The sequence below is a fragment of the Zosterops lateralis genome, assembly GCF_965231275.1.
Source record: "Zosterops lateralis genome assembly, chromosome: 1".
Taxonomy (NCBI): Eukaryota; Metazoa; Chordata; class Aves; order Passeriformes; family Zosteropidae; genus Zosterops; species Zosterops lateralis.
Genome location: NC_139762.1, coordinates 47,499,108 through 47,522,618, shown reverse-complemented (window position 1 = coordinate 47,522,618; position 23,511 = coordinate 47,499,108). Strand labels below are relative to the sequence as shown.

General features: G+C 34.7%; 1 protein-coding gene across 6 annotated transcripts in view; it reads right to left on the bottom strand.

Annotated features, from left to right (window-relative positions):
- BBS9 (Bardet-Biedl syndrome 9) overlaps window positions 1–23,511 on the bottom strand; it is a 292,981-nt gene that overhangs the window by 143,364 nt on the left and 126,106 nt on the right. For 4 of the 6 annotated variants that reach the window (XM_083855190.1, XM_083855189.1, XM_083855195.1 and 1 more), the window contains one exon: window positions 15,743–15,925. The exons of the other annotated variants lie outside the window; for them this stretch is intronic. In XM_083855190.1, the coding sequence (XP_083711316.1) occupies window positions 15,743–15,925 (183 nt within the window). The remainder of the gene's footprint in view (window positions 1–15,742; window positions 15,926–23,511) is intronic. 6 annotated transcript variants of the gene reach the window in all.

The following is a 23,511-nucleotide window of genomic DNA, read 5'->3' as shown; positions in this document are numbered from 1 at the left end:
TGTAAATAAAAGCATAATATGTAGTATATAATATGATGATGATGATACGTCAAGGCCAGGAAAATAATATGTATCCAATTATTCATTTCTTGGAATCACAAAGATTCTCATAATATGCCAATAGCAGAAAACATCATGACTGCAACACAGAGCTACAATTATTCAGAACCCATTTATCAGATCAATTAACCTTAAGTTTTGAGCACAGGTGTGTCAGTGCTGTGATGAACAGAGACTTCATAGTGTCAAGCTGTAAATATTTATGAAAAGACCAGTGTAGTAATCACTTTAGTTAAACAAATTACACTCAGTAAAAGCAAGTTTCTTTTCACTAAGCACCTTGAATAGCACATTTAAAAGTTAGTTTGGAGTCTGTCATCTCTACTGTGGTTTTCAGTGACTCAAACAAATCAAAGGCATTAAGTAAGAATCCTGTACAGGAGAAATTGGTGACAAGGCTATTAGGCTAATGCATAAAATCTAATATATGACATCTATCTCGTTTTTGCAGTATGACATGCAGATTGACTCCTCTTGATGCATTCTGGAATCTTAAATTACACTCTGTGATGAGTCTATGTGATTAATCCACAGCATCTATAATTATTGAATTGCAAGACAGTCATAAAGCTTTTTCAGGTCTTTTCATGACAATCTTGCAGAGCTTGGATAGAGTTAGCAAGTAATATAAAGGGCTTTGTGGTCTGCTAACTTCATGACTCATAATATCTCTTAGTATTCAGCCACCTGTAAACAAGTTCTATGTATGTGCTGCCTACATGAACAGGAAAGTATATTTAAACACTGCAGTATTAGCGTCTGCTCTCTCAATGCTCCTGATGGGCTGAGACTTATTTTGGCAAGTCTTTAGTGACTTCAGAAGTTTTGACGTGACAATCTGGAATCATCCAGCTCTACCTGCTGCTAACCCAACAGAAGGCAACATCAAGTTTGCTCTTTATGAGGCAAGTAGTCAGAAAAGAAAATCCAGGTATCCAGTTGTAGTTAATACAAACATAGAATCTTCTCATTTTTAAGCTCTTTCTCATGCTATCTTCTTTCTACTTGATTGAAAACGCTCAGCTGAACAGCAAAATTGCCCACCTATGGAAATTTACATGACTCAGTAAGAGTAACATTTGAAAGAATGATGGTATCAACCTTGCCATAGCCCACTGAGCAAATAAAGTTTATGGATTTCTTCAATTAAATACATAATGGCTTTTGTGAAGGACACTACCTTTAACACAGAGAATCAAAGGCTACCTCCCTGAACTTGTTAAATTCCTAAGAATAGATCCAGGGCAGATGCTTACTAGTGGTCAAGTACACCAGTGAGACCACACAGTCATATGTATTTCTCCTTGTCCAAATATCCTCTATACTGAGTGTCCTGGAAATGTGATGTGTGTGTGTGTGTGTATAAAAAATTTACTTTTTGGAGAGGAACAGGATCACCTAGTGAGGTTTTCTTAGTCAGCATTTTCTTTCTGGCTTCAGAAAACCAACATTAACCTATTTTCTTATCTGGATTTACCCCCCATAAAAATCTATAATTTAGAACAAAACCCACATAAATTAGAAAAATCACACCAATCAATCAATGCTGTAGTAGCTTAACACCTTTCAAATATCCTAGAAAGAGTCCATTAGAATGCAATGCATCCACTGACCTGTGATGGTGACAGGAAATCATCCATTCTGCAGCCAATTTAAAGAGGTTAATGAGCTGGTAAATGCTGTCTACATTCCCACATACTGGGCAATGAAACTTAATATGTACAAAGCACCAAAAACAGTCAAGCCAGCCACTCCTAATTATACTTCAAATCATGAAAAATAAGAACAACATAAACATAAGAATCTTGAGTTTCACTAAAAGACAAAGAAACACATGATTAAGTGTTGTCAGCATACAGTAGCTCAGAAGCTGGCCAATATGTCTCTCCAAATAAGTTGTAAAAGTGCAGGCAAAAGCACTTAAATAAAAGCACTGAATTACAAGCTAACAAAAGTCAGGAAATTAAAAGTGGCTAGTATTCTGTCCTTGGCTCACACAGGTATGTTTTACTTTATACCACAGCCTTAACATTTTCCAACCCTTGTTCTTGTATTTCATTTCCATGTAAAACTGGTTTCTCAGTAGACCATAAAACTATCTTCTCCAATTCAAGGTCTGCTGACCTAGTAAGTCCAGTCAAATCCAAAGCAGCCTTTCTGATTAATGAAAGAGTACACAAAAGCTACCTCTAAATGAAAAAAAAAAAAAAAACAAAAAAAAAAAAACACCACTTGTTGGAAAACTGTTCAGGTGATTTTGTACAACTAAGAATTAACGGCTGCAAACAAGATCGCATTTTGTCAGCAATTTTTATTGGTGCAAGGGGAGGATTGAAGGAATAAGAAAAATTCTTCACAGGCTAAAAAAGCTGAAAGATGTTTGAAAATAAAAACATTCTCCTCTATAACCTGCACTGCAGAATGTCTCTACTGCCACAGTTGCAATATTCACTAATGGCTTTCTGTGTAGTATTCTGCACATTTGAGGACTGAAAGGAACACCTTCAACAGGAGTGTGATGTCAGTAATCCATCATTCTACGACCAGCGAGCTTTGCCATGACTGCAACAATGTCAGTCAAGACTCACAGAAAGAGGCATTATTAAATGATCCAAATTCTTCATGTAATTGAAATAGATCAGAAAAATATTTAATTCATTTTCATTGAGAAAGGCTGGGCTTCATTGTTATTTTTATTATTTAGGTAATAGGTAGAGATTGGCACTTTCTTTTAACCAAATCAAATACACTGCAGGAGCCTGAAGACCAAACGTAGGCTTGTGAGATACTAGCATGGCTAATATTATATTAGTACACATCACTCGTGTTCCATACAAATTGCCACAAAGGATCCTGAGATGTCATGGCATATCTGAGTGTGACCATAATTATATCTTCAAACTCACTTTGGCATAAGGCTTCATCCAGAGTAGTTTGTAGCTTGACACTTGGCTGCAAGATTCTACTCCCCAAGAGTTTAGCTGGTCAAAAACAAGGTCAACTGGATCTGAGAGAAGGATTTCCATATTTTTGTTGTTAAGATGCATGGAGCATGTATATGTAAGGAGAAGTTTGAGACAGGGTCTGTTGTCAGATTTGGCAGGTTTACTCATATAGTGTACCTTCTTAACAGATTTATACATTTAGTATATTTCAGAGATCTACAAATGAATACAATTTGTCTTAAGTACAAATAAATCATTTGAATAGTGTATCAGTCAAACTCGAACAAGATTCCTAAGCTGTGTGCATAAGCCAGACAAGTGTTTGATTGTGTATCTTTTACTTTGAAAGCCTTAATCTTTACTAATAATATTCCTAAGGCAACAGCCATTTTCCAACTGCCTATGATGTAATTTATCCTGAAGTGACAATCAAGGCAGTTCTGAAAGAATTCAAAAGCAATGTGAAATATAGTGCATAAACTATGCAAAATTGGTGCCAGCCAAATTATGGGAATTCTTACAGTTGTTAACTCAGAAACTTGCCTGGCTGTATCTTATTTCTTTATTTTAGACACAATAGTGATTTCATCAGTTTTCAAAAATGCTACAATATTTGAAAGCTTACACTATGAAATACAGCCTTAAGCATTTATGCTTAACCACCAAAGAAGAGGTTTCTGTATCTGAAAACATTGTATTTGCTAATTCACAAGAAACACCAGCCATGTGTCTCTCAGCACTCTGCTTTTACAGTGATTAAAAAAAATTTTCTTATTGTTACACATACAAACCAGTAATTCACTAATCCATGGGTACTGACCTGGTAGTATCCACACAGGCACAGACCATCAGCAAATTTGGCCAGGAATTTACTGTGCTACCAGTCTTCCTAACTCATCTTTTTCAAGCATATTCTATATTTCTAACTGATCTATTTGTCTCAAAGCAGAGATAAAAGCCACAGAAGCCATAAAGTAGGCATAAAACATCTGCCTGTGGTATCAGAAATGGAAATGACAAACCTTCCTTGTGAGTGTCCCTGAAAAATTACAGATAAAAAAGAATTGATAAAGCCTTTAGGAAACCTTTTGAAAAGAATCAGAAAAAAAAGAAAAGAAAAAGACAAACCAATAGCCTCAATATCTATTTAGCACTCAGAAAAAAATGCAGCAAAATATTACTGAAGTCTTAATCTATTACATCTGAACAGTGTCAAAAGAGTATATTTTTTAAGAAAAGGTTTTCTAAGAAAAAATTATTCTTGGTTGAAGAATTATCCATGTACCAATATGAACCCAGTTTTATTTAACATAATGCATTTGAAACACCAGTCACAGATTATCTAGAATCTTCTACAATTCACTTTTGTATTAAAAAAAAAAAAAAAAAAAAAAAAAAACCACCAAAGGAAAAGCACCTCCACATATATAAATAACATAAACCTACCACTGCAATAACTGAAAAACAGGGACTTGGCAAAATCCTACAGACTAGTGGAATTCAAGTCTGATGAAAATCCAGACAAATGACTCAAGCTTAAATATATTCCAAATCTATTAAGTGCCTAAGAATGACATTTGTATTGAACATTTGCATTGTATTATATTGTATTGAGCACACAATAGAAAAATCACAAGTGAAATTATTTTATTAAACCTGCTCTCCCTACTCATATCTTTCTTTAAATCATTTATGATGCATAATGTTCATAATATTAACTGAACCGATTTTGACTTCCACTGCCATTTAAAGAAATTTAGTTCTAATAGGAATTCACAGACTGATGAAAGCAATATCAGAGTGAGGATATACTTGAACATCCCAGACAAAGTAAGAGACAGAACAAAGAAGAAAATTAGTATGATACGTAGTTCTAGAAAAATAGTTCAAAACAGTAGATGAATTGATTTCTCTTTAAATCATGGAAACTATCTTTGTGAGATGGTAGTCTGAAGTCAACCTGCTGTGAAGAGCTACAGTATAGGCATTACGGATATTTAAATCTTATTAATGGTTTGGACTCAGCAAATTTGTCTACTCCAAACAAATTACAATCTACTTAAAACACAAGAAATAAAAGCCAAACAAGGGACAAAAGGAAATGCAAATCCCAGAGAAGTACAATGTTACATCTTGATAACTGACCACAATACGAGCAATCAAGCTCTGTAAGGATCCTGGCACAATAGATAGTTAAGGTAAAAGCTTCAACGGTCTATGAAGAACAACAAATAAAAGACTACAGAAATGAATCAAGACTTGTACAGAAAACTGTATGAGATCTCTTTACAATATTTCTCCAACTGGTGAAGTATAGCAAAACAGATCTGTGCAGAGTTATTTAATATTAAGTATTTATGCCAGCAATTATTTTCCAGCTACTTAAGAACATTTAATTCAAATACTAGTCTCTCACATGTTGAGGTTAATAGACTGCAAAAATCAGATTTAGCAAAAATCCTTTGTGCATAATATGGATTCATTTAAAAGTCTGTCACAGACAAACTTGTAATTCCTGCACAGCTGTGCTGTAGCTGCCAGTTGTAACAGAAACAGCAACTTTATCTGTTCTATGTAGAAATATTTATTTAATAGGAACTCCAGCAGTATAAACAACTCTCTACAAGAAGTTTTCATTTTGAGTCCTATTTGGTAAACATATATTGATATCCTATGGCAACCTCACCTGAGAAAAATCTCTATGACAGATTCTTCCCTGGAAAGTACACATGCCATTTAAAAGTTTCTCTGGACAATGTCTCTGGACATACCTATTCTATGGACATTTAACTTTAAAACAAGATTTGCCAAACTCTATAGCATCTTCAGATACAGAAAGAAAGTTAAAAATGCATATGGCTTAGTAATCAAAATAGTGGTTTTTAATTTATCTTATAGAATAGGTGATATTTTTCTTTTAGGAATGGTGCTCCTAAACTAATCTAATGGAAAAATCAAACTGTAGAAGAGCAATATTAAAAGCAGTGGATGTTTTAGAAATCTAGCAAAGTGAGCATTACTAAATAAAGGTTCTGAAAGCTGCATGCATGAGGACGATGACCTCTATCTTTTGAGATTTCAATTTATTTTTCAATTCAAACTCTGAGCGAAATCCTGCTCACATAAAAACCTTATGGTTATCAGCAGTTGTAGGGTTTTCTGTATTAATAAAACCGGTAACGTGATTAAAGAGTGTAAGAAAGCAAAACCTGTAAGAAAGCAAAACTCTGGATAAGGATAGTAATAATATTTCTAACACTGCTTAACCCCTAGGTGCTTTTGAGATTAGCAGTTTACTCTCTGGAAAGTGCATGCTTCACCAGAAAATGATATACTAGGATGAATATGGATGATGGTTTCATTAGCTGTTGCATTAAAATTTAAGCTCTGTATATGCAGCCAAATTGCCATATGGGCTGCATTCTTTCACATTGGATGGTCTTCATTTGCACAGAAAGATTCAAAATTAGACTAGAATTAGATCAGCAGGCTTCTTCTTGACAAGTAATGAATCTGTCTTACTCAACTCTTCCTTCAAATTGTCTCATATCTCAAAATTGGAGCAATACAGGGTGTTTCCTAACACCTGGTTTCTTGAGGTTTTTTCTGGGCTACAGTGGTCTTTTAAGAGTGGGTAAGAGGCAGGGAAAAGGGCATATTTCTTCAAAAGATAAATTCTAAGTATATAATTCCACTGTTATTCATCTAGTAATGAATAACATAATATTATTACTATTGTTGTAATAATAATACATCCTATCTGAATACTGAAAGTTCATGCACTTCATGGGTTTCTGTAGACACCATTCCCAATCCTGAATTTTTGAGAGTTTTTTTTAATCCTAATTTTCTTTTTAGCTTGACTTCTTATGACCACTGATCCTTCTGGGAACTGACGAAAGAAACTCTTGTAAGCAGTACATGAATTGAATGGCTTGACTTCTTTTGTTGCCAGCTTCAGAAGTCTGTTGTTTTGATTTTTAGCACTGAAATCATCTAACACTTCATATTTCTTTTCCTCACTAACTTTTTACCAGTTAGTTAGGAAAACTGAGATGCTGTTTGGGTCTTGCAGAGGTTGTCAAAGCTGTCTGCAGGCAAGAAAATACACCAGGAGTTGTGCATCTTGCTGAAGAATGCTACACATCCAGCACTAGGTCTGCCATACATGAACACTACAATTAGGTCCAGCAAGATAATTTTTAATATGGGGAAAAGGAATCAGACCTTGTTACACTCAGCCTGGAGGAAAAAAGTAGATAAAACACATGCTAAAACAAGGTTATTGAAACTTCTCATTGCATCTCAGCCCCTACTCCATTTTTATATCACTGATATTCTTGGAGAGGAAATTTTCATCTTTCACTATATCTCTTATTAAGTTACCAATACACTATGCTATGAAATACTGACAAATGAGATTGTGTTTCCAAACCCTGTGAAATATGGAAGCATAAATTAAAATACTTTAGATTAAAATACATTAAAATATTTTAGATCTGGAAAAAATTGTTATAAAGTTTGTTTCTTATTTAAATTCTCAGATTAGTTTAGATCTACACATCACTATCTTTAAACTCAGCTATGTTACTTCAAATTGTGGACTTTCTACTCTCCCAAAAAGCACAGTTGAGGACAAAGAGGACAGTGGTAAACTGGACTTGCATGTTTACTTGAATAGTCAACTTTCAAATTTATGCTAGATGTTTTTTTGGGGGGGTTTTCCTACAACAGTATCTTAAACAAAGTTCATTAACTCCTCCACTGTTTGTACAGATTTGATTTATAAGCTGTTTTACTTTTGAGGTATCTAAACCATATTTTTGACCTTATCAAACTTTCACTTCATTGAAAAAGCCAGAAGACAATGAAGGACATAAATTAGGCAATCTTTATGTTCCTTTAATCTGGCCTATTTTAATGTAAGTCTCTCGCTAGCTGTGAGAGAATGAGAGAATACTGGCATATCATTCTTAATCTAGGAATTAAGACAAAGCATCCTGCCATTAACTAAAAGAAAAAAAATCCATCTGAAAACATGATTACTCCGAAAATCTTAGGGCAAAAACATGGTTTTATCTGGGATCTTGTAACAAGATGAAAAATTCATCTTCTATATGATATCCCTACCTACCTATCTTTATCTGTGTGACATGATACCTTTGTAAATTCCAGTAGACAGGTTATACAACAGCACATCATGTGAGCAATAGCTATAATTTGTCTAGTAATAACCAAAAAATGCTACATTGCAGCTCAGAACTAAGAACAACCACCAACAACTTCAGAACCACAAGCAGTCTCACCACAAATGGTTCCCCCCACTTCCCCCAAATAACAAAAATTAGTTTGGTAATGATTAAGTTTTGATACACCCACTCAGAAACATTTCTGACCAGGAGATCTAAGGAATATGATGACTTTAGCTGCATACCATTGCCACATGTTCAATATAAATAGAGAGCTTCACAAAATTATTAGGAGTAACTAATTTTCTCAGAAAGCACCATGAGGTATGATTAGCTACAATGCTACTAACATAGCACTACAGTATTTAAAATAAAAGCATCATAGTTTTGAGCTGATGACAGACAATCAGAAAGTAAAACCAACAATAAATATGGAATTTTTAATTTAAAAAAACCCATCCTATTAGGAAACATAAAGGTCATACTCTAACTATGCTGAAACAGATTTGTTGTTTCAATATATAAGCAATCCCATCAGAATTTTACAATCAATCATAAATCCTATTACATTTCTAATATACTAGTATAGTACAGATCAATACACAGAATCACAGAATGGTTTGGGTTGGAAGAGACTTTCAAGATCCTTCAGTTCTATGGGCAGGGCCACCTTCCACTAGATCAGGTTGCTCAAAGTCCCATCCAACCTGGCCTTGAACACTTCCATGGGTGGGAGGGGTACACAACCTGTTCCAGTGCATCACCATATAGCAAAGAATTTTTTCCTAATATCTAATCTAAACCTACCCTCCTTGACCTAACACTACATGCCTTTGTGTAAAACCCCTCTCTATCCTTCTTGTAAACCCTTTTAATGGAAGGCTGCATACCAAGAGTCTGAGGATCTTCCAATTAGGACACAATATCAAGGGAATTCTCCACTGACAATAAACTTCTTTAAAAGAAAAAAAGAAAAGCGAAAGAGCTACTGATTATATATATTGAGTGTTAAGACCCTTTGCTGAACAACATTGCTGTAATCACTGTAATGCATCACTCTTGTCATTAAGCAGTTTAGATGACAACTGATCTGAACTCCTGGTATGCACCACATACTCAGTAATTACTACTACACTAAAATAGCTCTTTGTACCTGAACTAGACAGATCGCCCTAACAAAGAGAAAGTTTAGAGGTCCCCATCACAATATTACATAAAGACAGATGTCTGATAACAAAAGCTTATTTAATTTATCAAACAAAGAGTACATCTCTTGGGACAACTGCAGTACTTCACAGGGTATCCTAATCACTTTAAAAGGAGGTGATGCATGTTGGAAGCAAACTAATCAAAGCAGAACACAGTTCTGCCTTGACTAATTTACACCAAGAAATAAGATTCCTAAGTAGGTCTCTGCTTACAACAGAGACAGCACACTGAAGATTAGCTTCAGGATCTCCAACACCAGCAGAAAAAATAAGATGAATGCTCAAGCTAAGATTAATTCCCAAAACTTTTTAATTAAAATACATATAACCAATAGATATGTCAGATTATCCATTAACATAAGGTTTTTACCAAGGTTGAATGCTTGTTCTAACTTGATAAATTTTCAGGGACTACAACTAAACAAGACAAGAATACAACAATTCTTTCTGTCCTTTGAACTTTGACAATTCATAATGCATACCAAACCTATTTCTGCATAATTTTTTTTAAAAACAATTTTATGCCATCTGGAAGAAATAGAGAAAGCTTTATTTTTTGAAAACCATTACTATTGCCAACCATCATAAGCAAGCCTGTTGAAAAAATTAAAATCTTACAGCCCTTTCTTATCAAACACCAGAAAAATGCAACAACAAATGATAAAACATGTGAAAATACAATAGAATATAGCTTCTTTTGATAATCTTTTGAAGTGGAAAGCATCAGATAAAGATAGATTTTTAGTAATAAAAGTTTCCAACACGCCACATTAACCTTTCCTTCTCAGACCAAAAGAATATTGGCACTTTTCTATTCTACCCAGAAAATTCACTGTGAGGAATCATATGAATTTAGCTACAAAAGAAGATCACTAGCTAGTGGTGCAATTTGTTTTCAACCTGCTATTGTTGCCATAACCCACTGGCTTCTCACTAAACAGAATTAACTGCAGGAAAGACACTTAAAGGACTGTGATAGTGCTTGCAGTAGTTGTAAGATCACCTCTTTGGTCTGCAAATTCCCTCTCTTGTCCAAGTTACTTAACATTTAATCTTCTGTGCTTAGACATTTTAACGCTGTCAAATAATCGATTTGACACTCTGCTTTTAAGGATAACAAATAAAAGTAGAAATAGTTGGAGTAACCTAGTGGCTTTACAACCACGTGTCCTTCTTTCTACCTACTCACGTTAAGAGTGACTAAGAGAGCTAGGGTTGTTTAGCCTGGAGAAAAAGAGGTTCAGGGTAGATCTTACCACACACTTCAACTCCCTGGAAGGAGGTTTTAGCCAGGTAGGAGGTGGCGTCTTCTCAGGCACAACCAGCAACAGGACAAGACAACAAAACCTCAAGCTGCACCAGAGGAGGTTCAGGTTGGACATCAGAATGGGCTGCCCAGGGAAGTGATAGAGTCACCACCCCTGGAGGTGTTCAGGAAATGACTGGATGTGAAAAAGGTTGGACTCTAGGATCTTGCGAGTCTTTTCCAACTTTAAAGCTGCTATGATTCTATTTATCTCTGGTATACTCTGGTCCTCTTGAAAGCAGGCTAGGAGGCAGAGCACTGATTTCCATATCAAAACATAAAAGAATGTTCAAGGTACTTGAACCATGCTCTTTTACTTCTCTTATTGTCCAGCTGGGTCACATACACACACATGAGCAAAGGACATTGACAAGAACCAGGCACCACTACTCCATTTTTAACTTTTCTCCCTCATACAGGACTTTCACTGCCCAGGAAAAAGTAGCAATCTTATTTCTCCACCTTCTTCCCCTCACTTGACAATCTTATGTTACGCTGAACCAAACTAAACTTCAGGCTGAGACTGATCTTTTTTATTGAAAAATTACGGGATTTCCTTTTATTTTGGTGATTAAGGTTTTAAGACTTACTGGCTTTTTTTCCCCCCATTTCTTTTAGACTTAGATGCTTCATTGTACCAGAAGAGTCTTTCTGAATGGTTCTGTTGGATGGCATTGATTCAAATAGGAGGAAGACTCATTTATTAGTTTTGATCATTAAAAAAAGTTATTCAATGTCATTTAATGTAATTTTCCAAGCTGGAAAAAAAGGCAACAAATTTCATGTGTTTTTCTCTCTAAAATCACATATCTGCAGATGTATTATCCACCTTGTTTCTAAAAAGAAGGAGAGGAATAAATATAATGTATCTGCTGTAAACTTCTCTGTTCACAAAAATAAAGAATACAACCATATGGAAAACTGGTTCCAAGCTATCCATCATCATGGCCCATTGCTTTGTGGTGGTTTTGTGTGATTTTGTTGGTTTATTGGGTTTGGGGTGGGGTTTTTTTGTTACATTTAAGAAATTTTAACTAAAAGATAATTTGTACTAGCCTGTGGCAAACAACAAACTAGAATTTTCTTGTTTAAATTAAATAAATATTTCAGCCTATTTTTAAATATGTCATTCTGGTACACGGTTGGAGCTTTGCATTTAAAAAGTGGTTGCAATGACAAGTGGAATATAGAAAATATAAAGCACAAAAACTAATTCCAGATGATTTGTAATGCGATCAAGAGCTAGGTTGGATTAATTACAAGAATTAAAGTGACAATTTCCAATAAATTCTAAACATTAGAGCTCACAAAAATTACTCTTGCCAAAGATGCAACTATTAGCTCAAAACTTCAAAAGTACTAGACAGCAATGGAAAATTCAGAGAAAATTTTTTTTCTAATGTCAGTCATGATAGAATTAATTCTGCTGGAATTACAAAAATAGCCTTACCTTTGATTTTAGGAGTTTAATCTCAGCAAAGGATCCTTTCCACAAAACGGTATTTTTTACATTACTCAAGAACTCTAGAGTAAAACTCATTTTCTATCATGCATAAAACCTAGCAGGCTATTTAGGCTTTCCCAAATGATCTTTTCTTTTTCTTGTGAATTACACTCAGATCTTCTTACAGAAAGCAGAGACACTTGATAGTAACTCCTGTGACTTTTACGGGCACTTCAGGAGGTTTTTCTGACACCATTTCCTTTTCATCATTGCCTTAAAGTATATTTTTCAACTTTATCTAGTCAACACTGAGAAGTGGTAAATTTATAGTCCCTAATGTAAGTTAATTACTGTAAATCACAGAGTCAATTAAAATATGCATTTCACCCTCAGGCATATTTTTCTTTCAAATTAGAACTTCAATAAAATCTTAACATCTAATACAGACATTTACTTGGTTGGTATGACTCCAAACATAAATAAAGAGAGATGGAAATGTACTTCCTCAACACCAGTTTATAGCTGTTACTACTAACTATAGTAACATAAATGTGATTATGACAAGCAAGGAATGATTCTGAGCAATGGAGAACTTCTATGTCATTATTTGGTAACATCAAGAGAACTATGAAAATATTTACTCTTCAGTAAAGTTGCTGTTGATGGCTGTACTGCCAAGGGCCCTCCATCAGTCTTAAAGTCAGAGTGTTTGTATCGACAGACATATTCTCCCTTTTTAATGTCCTAAACAAAGAAAGCATTAATACCTTAACGATCAGGCATATGAGCCATCAGTCAACCCAGACGCCATCCAACCATTATATCAAAACTACCCCGTGTAGCATGAACCCTTTGAACCCTTTAAGTTAGTCTGGACAAATTCCCTCCTCTCCCAAACGGATTTCCTATTATAAACAAATGCTTTATCACAAACTCAGCTTTTTTTCAAGTGTCTTTTTCTATCCAGAAAACTCAGCTTGGCAAAGGATAATCACTGAAAAACATCCCTTAGCAATGTGAGGGGTTAATTTCAGATTTTATAGTACTTCAAATCGCTGTCAGCCTGTAACAACCTAATAACAAATATTTTAGGCTAGCAGAACAGTGACCAACTCTCCTGAAAAAAATGAAATGTGTAACAAAGTCTCCAGTACATTTTTAACATTATTACCAAATCATGGATTCTTTTCTCTCCAAAAGCACCACAGTAACAAAGTACATTGGACAAAACCACACCTAACTTCCCTGCAACTACTTTTCTTCAGTTTTGGCATCAATTTCTTTGTGACTTCATTAGCAGAAAGAGATAGCTCATTTATCACACTGAGACCTGAGAGATCTAATTCAATTTCTGATGCTATACTTCTACAACTGTGCAGCATTCATGAATCACTGAAAAAGAGGAATGTCCCTGTATTTTCAACACTGAGCAACCCTTTTAGTCAGTTTTATCAAAGCAGTGCTATATAGGTGTTTGTTAGAAGTTTACTGCCAGAAACATATTATTATGCCAAACATCTGTTATTTGCAGAAAATATACAAATTCACAGTATTTCTTCCACTATATCTTTGTAGACAAGAAAACCCAAATTTTATATGTTCTTAGACAAAAGTTTTCAGCAACAGAAACCATTCAGCAATCTGAAAAAAAAATGATGACACAATGAGAACAGAGAATGTCACTTTCATGTTTGCTAAATATCTAACTGAAGTGATTGCCAGGTCTAGAAAACAAGACACAATCTGTTCTAAATGAAATGGCATGTATGAGAACAATGTTGATGTTCTGGTAAAAGAGGCATTTCTTTTTATGTTAACAGTGTATTCCAAACATTTCCCTTTTTTTAAGAAAACACTAGTTTAATGCTCACAAGGCAGAAAGTATTCTGGAGATGTAGACTGCATCCAAACTGTCTTCTAACACGTTCCCTCTAAATAAAAATACAACAAACCATCGTGCACAATTATTTAAAGAGTAAATAAAAGTTCTTCAGAGTATTTTCTTTCACCAGTGTTCTACTTCACTGCTTACAAGAAAACCTGAACACCAGCTAGGAGCTTCTGTCTGTAAATATCATTGGTATGTCAGAAGATTTCCCCATTCCCTGCCTAAGCTTCTTAAATTACATTCAGATTTCTGTGGTACCATAACAACTTCAATATGGCACATAATTCAGTATTTTGTAAAGGTTTTGTTTCTATTTCCACCTCTAGTTATTGTTGATTTATATTTTTCATCCTGACTGCTCTGCAGGATATACATCCCTACAACATTTATGTGAAGTCTTACAGCTTCAACACAGAACATTCTTAACCACCACGTTAAACTACACCAAGATATAGGCTGAAGCAATACCTGCATTACAGGATACAACAAATTGTACCATATTTTATCAAAATATGCATCAAAGCAACCCAGTTCCTGATAGCAAAATAAAAAACAGTAACATAAAAACGTTTGTTTGGGCTTTCTTTTCATAGGAACTTTCTTTGAATTCAGTTCATGGGAATGCACAGCCCTCAGTTGTGAAGCTTGATTTTCCAAATTTAAATGAGGATTAAATCCAAAAAAAATCTCAACAAAACTGTTTTGCTTTGCCTGCTATGAATCAATATCATGTAAAATGCCAAAACACTTTTTGTCCTCCCCTCCCGGTAGAAATGGCAGAAGATCCCAGATTGACTTGGAATCCAGCACAAGCTTTCTAAAAGACCACAAACCATTCTAAGTATTCCAGGTATGCACCAAAATCTGGATTCACTGTACATTGCAAAAACCTGGGCAGAGCATGAAAATTAAAATTAATGTGTACTTAAGATAATTCTTGAAACTAACTGGGGATCAACTCTTAATTAAGTTGAGAACATTCTTTAATTCAACTAAAGTAGTGTTTAGCTGCGGACCTGAGGTGTGGATATAAACGGCATTACTTTTCTTCACAGACCATTCTCCAGATTTTATACACAATCTCACCTGGTCACAGTCATTAAATCAAAACAGAATTAGCAAGACATCTACAGAATGCAAAACTACATAGCGCATGGTTTGGAACACAAGGAAATTGTCTATTCACAGTATTTTGCTTAGATAACTTTCATCCATTATATAAATCACTGTAAATACACTGAAGACAAAGTATGGCAAATGATTAATAGACTGAAATGTATGTACTTTATTTGCTGAATGTACCTTTTATATTTCTATTGGAATGTGGACATGTATGTTATAGAGCATTTAATATATATCTAAGAGTCTTCAAAACCTGGGGGTATTATTCTGTTTGTCCTAACTACAGGACAAAAAGTAAAAATCAGCTAAAGTTATGTGAGACATTCCTACTTGGCTTGGTAAGGAAAGGTTAAGCAGAATTTAACTAGTACCACCACCCATATCCTCTATTGAAACATCTACTCCTACTTTTCCACTTTCCTATGAAATCAGTGTAGTCTGCACCAAACATCTACCTAATAAGGCTACTTAAATTACTTCAAAGGACAGTCTTTAGCAAAGTACAGGGAGAAATATGGAAATTCAAGGGCTTAAAGTTCTGTGAAAGAGCATTCTTCAAGCAGCTCTTACAGATTCTTACCAGCTCTTGCGTATCTTCTGCTAATGGCAATAGCGTAGCTTCCAAAATAGCAGTTTGATCAGCACTGAGCTTCTGCCACAAACTAATCAGCATAATCACCAGATGGGTGGCACTTTTCAACTTTGCAAATGCCTGGAACATGTTGGCTTGATTTTCTTCTGCTGCATCTGCTAGAGCTATTACCTGCAAAAATTACAAACATCTGTTAAATATAATTTTACCATCCGTGAACACTCAACACTGAAATTACCTTTGGCACACTCTTGTTTTCCTTTAGAAGATCCTGAGGAATTCTGTTTTCCATAAACACAAACCACAGAGTATTAAATGAGTTATCATTTATCTAGATTATTCTTTTGCATACCTAAGGCAATTTCAAGTCCATATGGCAACAGGATTAATCTATCTAGTACAATAAGTGTAGGAGGGATTTTGTTTAGAGCATATTTTTAAGGCATTCCTGAAATTAATCCCCATCATATCACATAATATGTGACAACAAACTAATTTTCAGGTTTATATCACATACTAATTTCCATATGACCAGTAAGCCTACTGTATTAATCAAAAACAACATATTGATTTTATGCTATTAAAAAGGCAGCATATAATTATTTCCATTGGAACACAGCTGCCATCTGTTATTTTATTAACTCTCATGTCTCTCCATGTTTTGCCCTAGTTTCTTCAGCTTTTATGCCAAAATGTAAATATTATGGATCATGTATATGAAGGCAATATCACTTTAAGTGCCAGACATTATGAAAGAATTTTCAAAATAAAATAAAAGTAACAGATTCACTTCTTCTAATATGGTAAGAGTTTTGCTGAGTACTTCAAGATGGGGAAAAACAGAAAAGCTATTATATGATGCTCAGTTCAGAAATAACTTGTCATTGTATATAACAGTGTCCACTCACAGCATTAAAAAAAAAGATATTTTGAAAAATACGGTTATTAATGTCTTCATTCTTGAAATAGAATGTTTAGACATTTTCCGTGACTGGTGAAAAGAGAAGATGATAGTGATTTCAATAGGCAATTTCTATAATGTCAGTATGACAAGAGACTTTCCACAGTATTTGCACCAGAGTACTTCAAGTAAAGGAAATGTATACAGGTTAGGGGTTCATCCAGAGCACCACTTAGAAGACCTGTTCTCACGAGTGCTATTACATGTCCATGTTACCCAAATAACACTTGGTTTACAGAAGCGTTGATTATCTGATTGTTATTTAAATCAACACAAAGCACCTCTCTCAACCACTTTCTGTTAATTTATCTGCAAGACGGGCTAATAGGTGCTTGACTGAGTTGTTAAAAGCCTCACAGAAATGCAGTTAAAGTATAATTAGTATTACAACAGAATTTACACAGTAAAACTCGCAGAGCCTGATCCATTAACATTTTGGCAACAGCAGGAAAACGAAAATACTATATGATGCATCTTCAGCAGGGAAAGAGAGCCAACCAGCTGTTAGCATTTGGTGGAGGAAAACTATTTTTAACCTGCAATGCTGGCATTAGAGATGTATGTGTGTTCCCTCCAAGCTCCCATGTGACTGGGAAGATAAAGAAAACAGAATTTTAGGGAACTATAAATATTAAACATTTCAAACAAAATGTGTTGATAGCTTTTGTTTTAGACTTTAAAATGTAATCTTTCCAAATAAAGCAGAGAACCCACAGGACACCCATGAGTCCAAACGCTACATAAATCAGAGCCAAGTAACAAAATAAACAAACAAAAAAAACCAGCTAACCACGTGAAGGAATACCAAGAAATTAATCCCAAGCAGTGAAAACCAACATAACATACTTTGGTCAGAGAATAGTAATAATACCACCAATACCTGATGCATTTGTGTTGGCATTCAATCTGTCCTGACCAAAGCCTTGATGCTTTGCACACCTCATGATCTACACAAGGTGAAGCTCCATATCACAGTCACTTTTCAAGAGTTCTGGGTGACAAAGCCACCTGATAAGCACCACACTACATAGCAACCTACATCAGCTGTCTCTGACCCATGTAACCAGTAATCATATGCACTGTATACAGCTTCATCTTTCTGAGACAAGCAACAATAGTAAAATCTTCTCAGTCTAACAGAGGCCTTCAAATACCTAATTTCTTTTCCTGCCCAATATACAATTGAAAATTTGGGAAGAACAATGAATGAAGATGAATTTAACATGCTGATGAGGTGTGCCCATTCACTGGTATGCTTCCTATGTCATCACGAGCTGGGATAGCACAATTCAGAATTCCTGGCAAGCTACCTCTACCGTATTATAGATAATGCTCAGATGATACTAATTTTGCTGAAGATCCAGGTAAATAGAGTTACCCTTGTGACAACTACCTGAACCCCACTTACACAGCAAAGGCTACTTTCCAGTCATTCATAAATTCCCAGGTGATTTCTCACTGTGCTGTATTTCAACTGACACTCTCCTACGTCCTTCAGAAACACAAACAGCATGAAGAGAAGTAACTGACATGGCCTTTTGCCTTATGGAGCCTTCATTTTAGGACAAGTTTTCTTCCCATTTTATAACCATGAACAAAGGAGATGCTCACCTTTTCACAGGCTCTAGGTGTAAAACAAATATTCCAGTACTCCCAAACAATGCCTGATGTACCAAAGCCATAATCTATGGCTTTGAAAGTAGTTTAATAAAAAACCTTAAGAAGAACAACTATTAGAAGTCCTTCTTTGGCATAAAATTCTACAGTTCTCATGCACAATAATATAAGGCAAATGTTATAAAAGTGGTAGACCTAAGTTTCTAAAGAAGTGCAGTCTTTAACCATTGCAGGTCACTGAAACATAGCAATTAAATTTTTAGATAACTGCAGTTAGTTCTACTTTACACTTGCAGAAAAAAAAAAGGAGGGAGAAAAACACTTCTAAGTACTAATTATTTTTTTAACAGACGAAGTGGCCCAGTATAGCTTTCTGAGATCTGTAATACCCAGGACACAGGACAATACAATAAGAATTACCACACTATAATGTAGGCACACACACATGTAATAATTTTTTAAAAGCCTCAAGACTAAAGTTTCCTTGACAATACATGGTTACACAGTAAATAATTGATAGGAAGGGGAAAAAAAAGGAAATATTTTTTCATGGAGTAAAATTACTCTAAAAATCTCCCAGGACATGAGCTATAAATTTTAAAAGTGTTCTGGGGGTCTTCATTCAAAGACCTGCAGAATTTAGGAATAAGTATTTTTAACAACATGACATTCATGTTTTTAATAATTTTATTTTCACCTGAGCATCTCTATTTATATTTTGTAATACTTGAGGAAGATAAGTGATCTCTACCCTTTGCAATCTGAGAATCTAGTCTCTTCAGACTCATGATTCTCCATAATTTCCAGATTTTGTTTTCAGTTCTCAGAGTTGCTGTCTCAGAGTAGCTATTCAATCTGTTTAATACCTGTTTTATCATCTTTCTAAATAGATATAAAATCTTATTTAAAAAGAAAACCTCTCCCTGTCTCACTTTTTCACAGGATAGGTAGGAAAATACATTGCAACTGACAGTCTCAAATGTAGCTTACATATAAATATTTTAGATCAACTGGAAACTATTAAGTAAAAAGTCCATCTATACATAAGACCTATCACTGTCTACCTAATATTATTCTTTCTTCTTCTTTAATATCACAAAGCTTTCAAAAAAAAGAAAACTAAAACTAAGTTTTTCAAACTCTCTTTCAAGAATTTATGAAAGAAAGGAAAGTATCTGATTGCAGAAAATATTTAAGAGATACTAAAATAGTGTGGAAGTACAATATTGAACATATCTTTTTAAAATTCATCAAAACTTGCTTTAAAGTTATATTATTTTTACTTTTTTTTCTGAACAGACACCTATTCTGTTCCAATACATGTAACTACAGAAAACTAAAGGCCAGTTAAGTTATTAAGAAAGCACATTGTAAAAAAAAGTACGGAATTAGTCTCTAAACAAAGATCATGTTTAAGATTTTTACTAAATTTCATATTCATAGTTGCAATGGTAGAGCTGAAATCCAGATTTTTTTATCATCTTGAGAATTTCATACCCCAACACTATTACAATGATTTGACTTCAATAATTTCCAAGCATAGAACATTTCTCAACATTTTCATCCTTAAGTGTTTAAGCAGAAAGATGTCTCTCCATGCTTGTTTCATTGCTAAGTAGGCCTGGTAAGATGTCAAGCATTTGAAAACTGTAAACTAACAGTGATGCAAGTTTTAAAACCAGTCAGAGTTCCCCATCATTAGTGGTAATGGAAGATAGTTTTAGGGCAGTATTTAACATCCAGCAATAACTTCAAAATTAGTAACATCTCTTGAAAAAGGCCTGCAACACATTCCGCCACTGTACATGCAGACAAATTTCTTGAGGCAATAATGACCATAATAATGACTCTCCCAGGCTTATTCTAGCAATATTTAAAAGAATACAATTCCAAAAATACAAAACACTTTCTTCTTAGCTGGATAGTTGAAGAAAAGTTTGAAAAAGCCAAGGGCAAGAAAGGAGTGTGAAGTTCCAGGGAGCTTCCTTTGTCTTGGTAGTATATTTTCTTGGACTCCCTAACACCATTGGGACTAAAAAAAATCTGCCAGATTTTATGCCATATCCTAAAATGGTGAACAGGAAAAGTGGCAGATAATTTGGTTTTCTTTTTTTTTGTTGTTGTTTAAACAGAAAGAAAAAACCAGCTATTCACCACTGGTAAAAAATTAGGCAACTAATCTTACTGTCATTTAATTCTAATAAATTGCGTTCAGCTTCTGGAATTTTGAAGTAACTTTATTTTTAGCAGAAATAAAGTTTGAAGAAACAGAATTTTGGCATTTAAGGAATAGAGAATTTCTTTACATGTCACCCATAGCACTAACAACAATTCTTGTATGAAAAGTTTGTTAAAATATGAAAGATAACATCGGAAATTTAATTTTTCTGAAATGAACACAGTGACGATGAAGCTCACAGGTCTCTTCTGGCAATTGTTTTTACAGAATAATCTATTGCAAAAAGTTGATTGAGCCAACCCCTTACAACTATTTTTAAGCAGAATTAGATCTTCATAAAGCAGGATGCTAATGAATATAAAGCAGGAAAAAATGGAGACTTGAGAAATGCTAATTATGGCTTCTTCATTGCTATTGACACAGGACATTTACTACTAGTCTCATCCTTTTCCCCATTTTAGAGAAGAAAATACAACTCAGTTGCAAACCTAAAACAAGATCTAACACCATTTTGTTTGTGCAGTTTTAAGAAGTCTCCATCACATATTCACACAGGATTTGTAAGCATTCAAAGTCAAATATGTTTTTCCTTACAAGCCCCTTTGTTTCCCTTAATATATAAAATTCTTAAAACCCTTACTCTAGAAATAAACTTTTTGGGTTTTTTTTAAACAGGCAAGTCTCAAAGTAGTTTCCAAGATAGAGAAGTAGTGATTAGCAGCCTGATTCCCTGTGCAGACCATCTCACTCAACAGCCATTGTGCACAGAGCTTTTGACAGGTGACTAAAGCTTTATGGAATGTGGGCAGAGATATCCATGTCAGAGAGCGATCTTTATCGAACACTCCGTCACCAGGAAGAACAGCCATGTCCCTCTCACAAGGGAGCACTTCTAAATGCCCTGGCGTTCCCACAGCGCGGCAGCGGCGACGAGAGAGAGAGAGAGCACGTTGGGATTAAGTACCCCAGGCCACAATTATCCAACTCTTATGAGAATGTCTCAGCTTGTGCTAACCATGACTGCAGCTTTTTCAGTTGTGGCACAGGACCACCATGATGACGACAAAGCATCAATTCACTAGATGTCAAATACTCAACTTTCAAGTGAAGCTCAACATGGTCTTGATGAGAGAAGACAACAGAAACAAAAGACATTGCAGCATGATGATCCATGCTTTATCTGGATGCATACAGCTACCTCCAGAAAATCTACTGCCACACTTGATGAACATGAAATTATCACAAGTAATTAATATAGCAATCTGTGCCTCTGGAAACAAGAAGAGTTCAATTATGAAAATACTGAGAGATGTCAGTGTGATTTTTTTTTCTTCTGTTCCTTCCATGACAGAATTATCACTAACAGCTCTACTGCACTTTTCTGCATTGGATTCTGCCACAAAGCAATACCATCTACAAGCATAACAAAGGTTGCACATTTTGATGACAGTCAACTCAAACACTTTACAAAAGCCAAATGTATGTACTGTTTAAATTCAGAACTCTCTTTTTCATACTTAGTACTTGAAACTTCACAAGTATCAAATCTGTGTCTTACTGCCACAAAACCAAAGCGGGAGTGGATTATTGCCACAGAGAATCATGCTGCATCATTTATTTTGATTCTTTCATTTTAAAAACTAGTGACGATGTCAGTAAGAAAATCTTTGGCTATAATGTAAATATAATTTCAGCTACACAGTAGCATAGTAGTATGAATATGGCCCATTCAAAAGGAAAAATAATCTCCAGCTTTTTAATTTTTTCTCTTTAGAATACTCAATAAGAAAATATGCTTTTTCTTCAGAAGTCTCTCTCCCCAGCTTTTATCTACATGATTGTAGTATAAATAGATTTTTTTAAAAAAAATTAATGCAAAATATTTAGTGGGTTTAGAACCCTAGGCACCTGAGTGCATTATCCAAAAGTACTTGATGATTACTTATACATTTAAGCCCAAATTAAAACCCTGATTGAACAATGTCACCCTGTTCCAGAGGAATTTTCTATTTTGTCTGTACTAAGTATATAAACCTTTCCATTGAAATCCAAGCATGAAGACCACCTGATTAGTCTACTTTAAATTACTAGTAAGAAAATTCATATTCCTTTGATTTTAAACTTGCAGCTCTTCATGTCCATAAATCAATTCCTTTTTTTTTTCTATCTTAGCAATACTAATGTAGTGGCAAAAACCTACTTGTTCCCATCACTGTTGCCAGTTTACTGCTATTTAAACACATCTTAGTGCTTTATACTGCTGCCCATCCTTAACTGAGCTTCTTTGTGTAAAGCCATGGGAACAGAAATGAGGAATTCTTTTTGTCTCTGGTGTCCCATCTGCAGTAAGGATTACAGTTAGGATTATTTTAACTTTACTAATATACTCATCTCTATTTGCTCCTTTTTTCATACGTTATTGGCTTTTTGTGTTTGATTGGGGTTTTGTTAAGGACTTACTGGTTTTGAGACACCAGAAAAATAAATATGGTATATAGTATCAATACAAAGATGATTATTTAAGTACTTGACATCTCCTCTCAGTGGCATATCCACAGGTAAATATTGCAAGCAATTTTGCATGTGAGAAATTGCAACAGCGAATAAAAGTAACCATTTCTTATTTGGTACAACTATTAAATACCAAGATGGGGGGAGAAAAATCTTGAAAGAAGGGTACAAACAAGCTTGAAAATATATATGGTACTTTGCAATACATTTTAAAGAAAGTTCTACGTTATAAAATCCAAATTTAAAAGCGGAGTTATAAAATTAGTCGTTTATCCAAGTGAAGTAACATCTGTTACAAATTACATAAAACCCAAGAACACAGTGAGTTGCAATGAATCCTTCACTTAACCCTTCAAAACAAAAGCTCTGTTTAGGCAAAGGGATGTGCTACATAGCACAGATATGTCACAGAATCTGACAGTCAACAAATGTCGAAAACCAAGTTTCACTGTGAAGCTGTGGTTGAATTGGCAGGAATGTATATAAAAT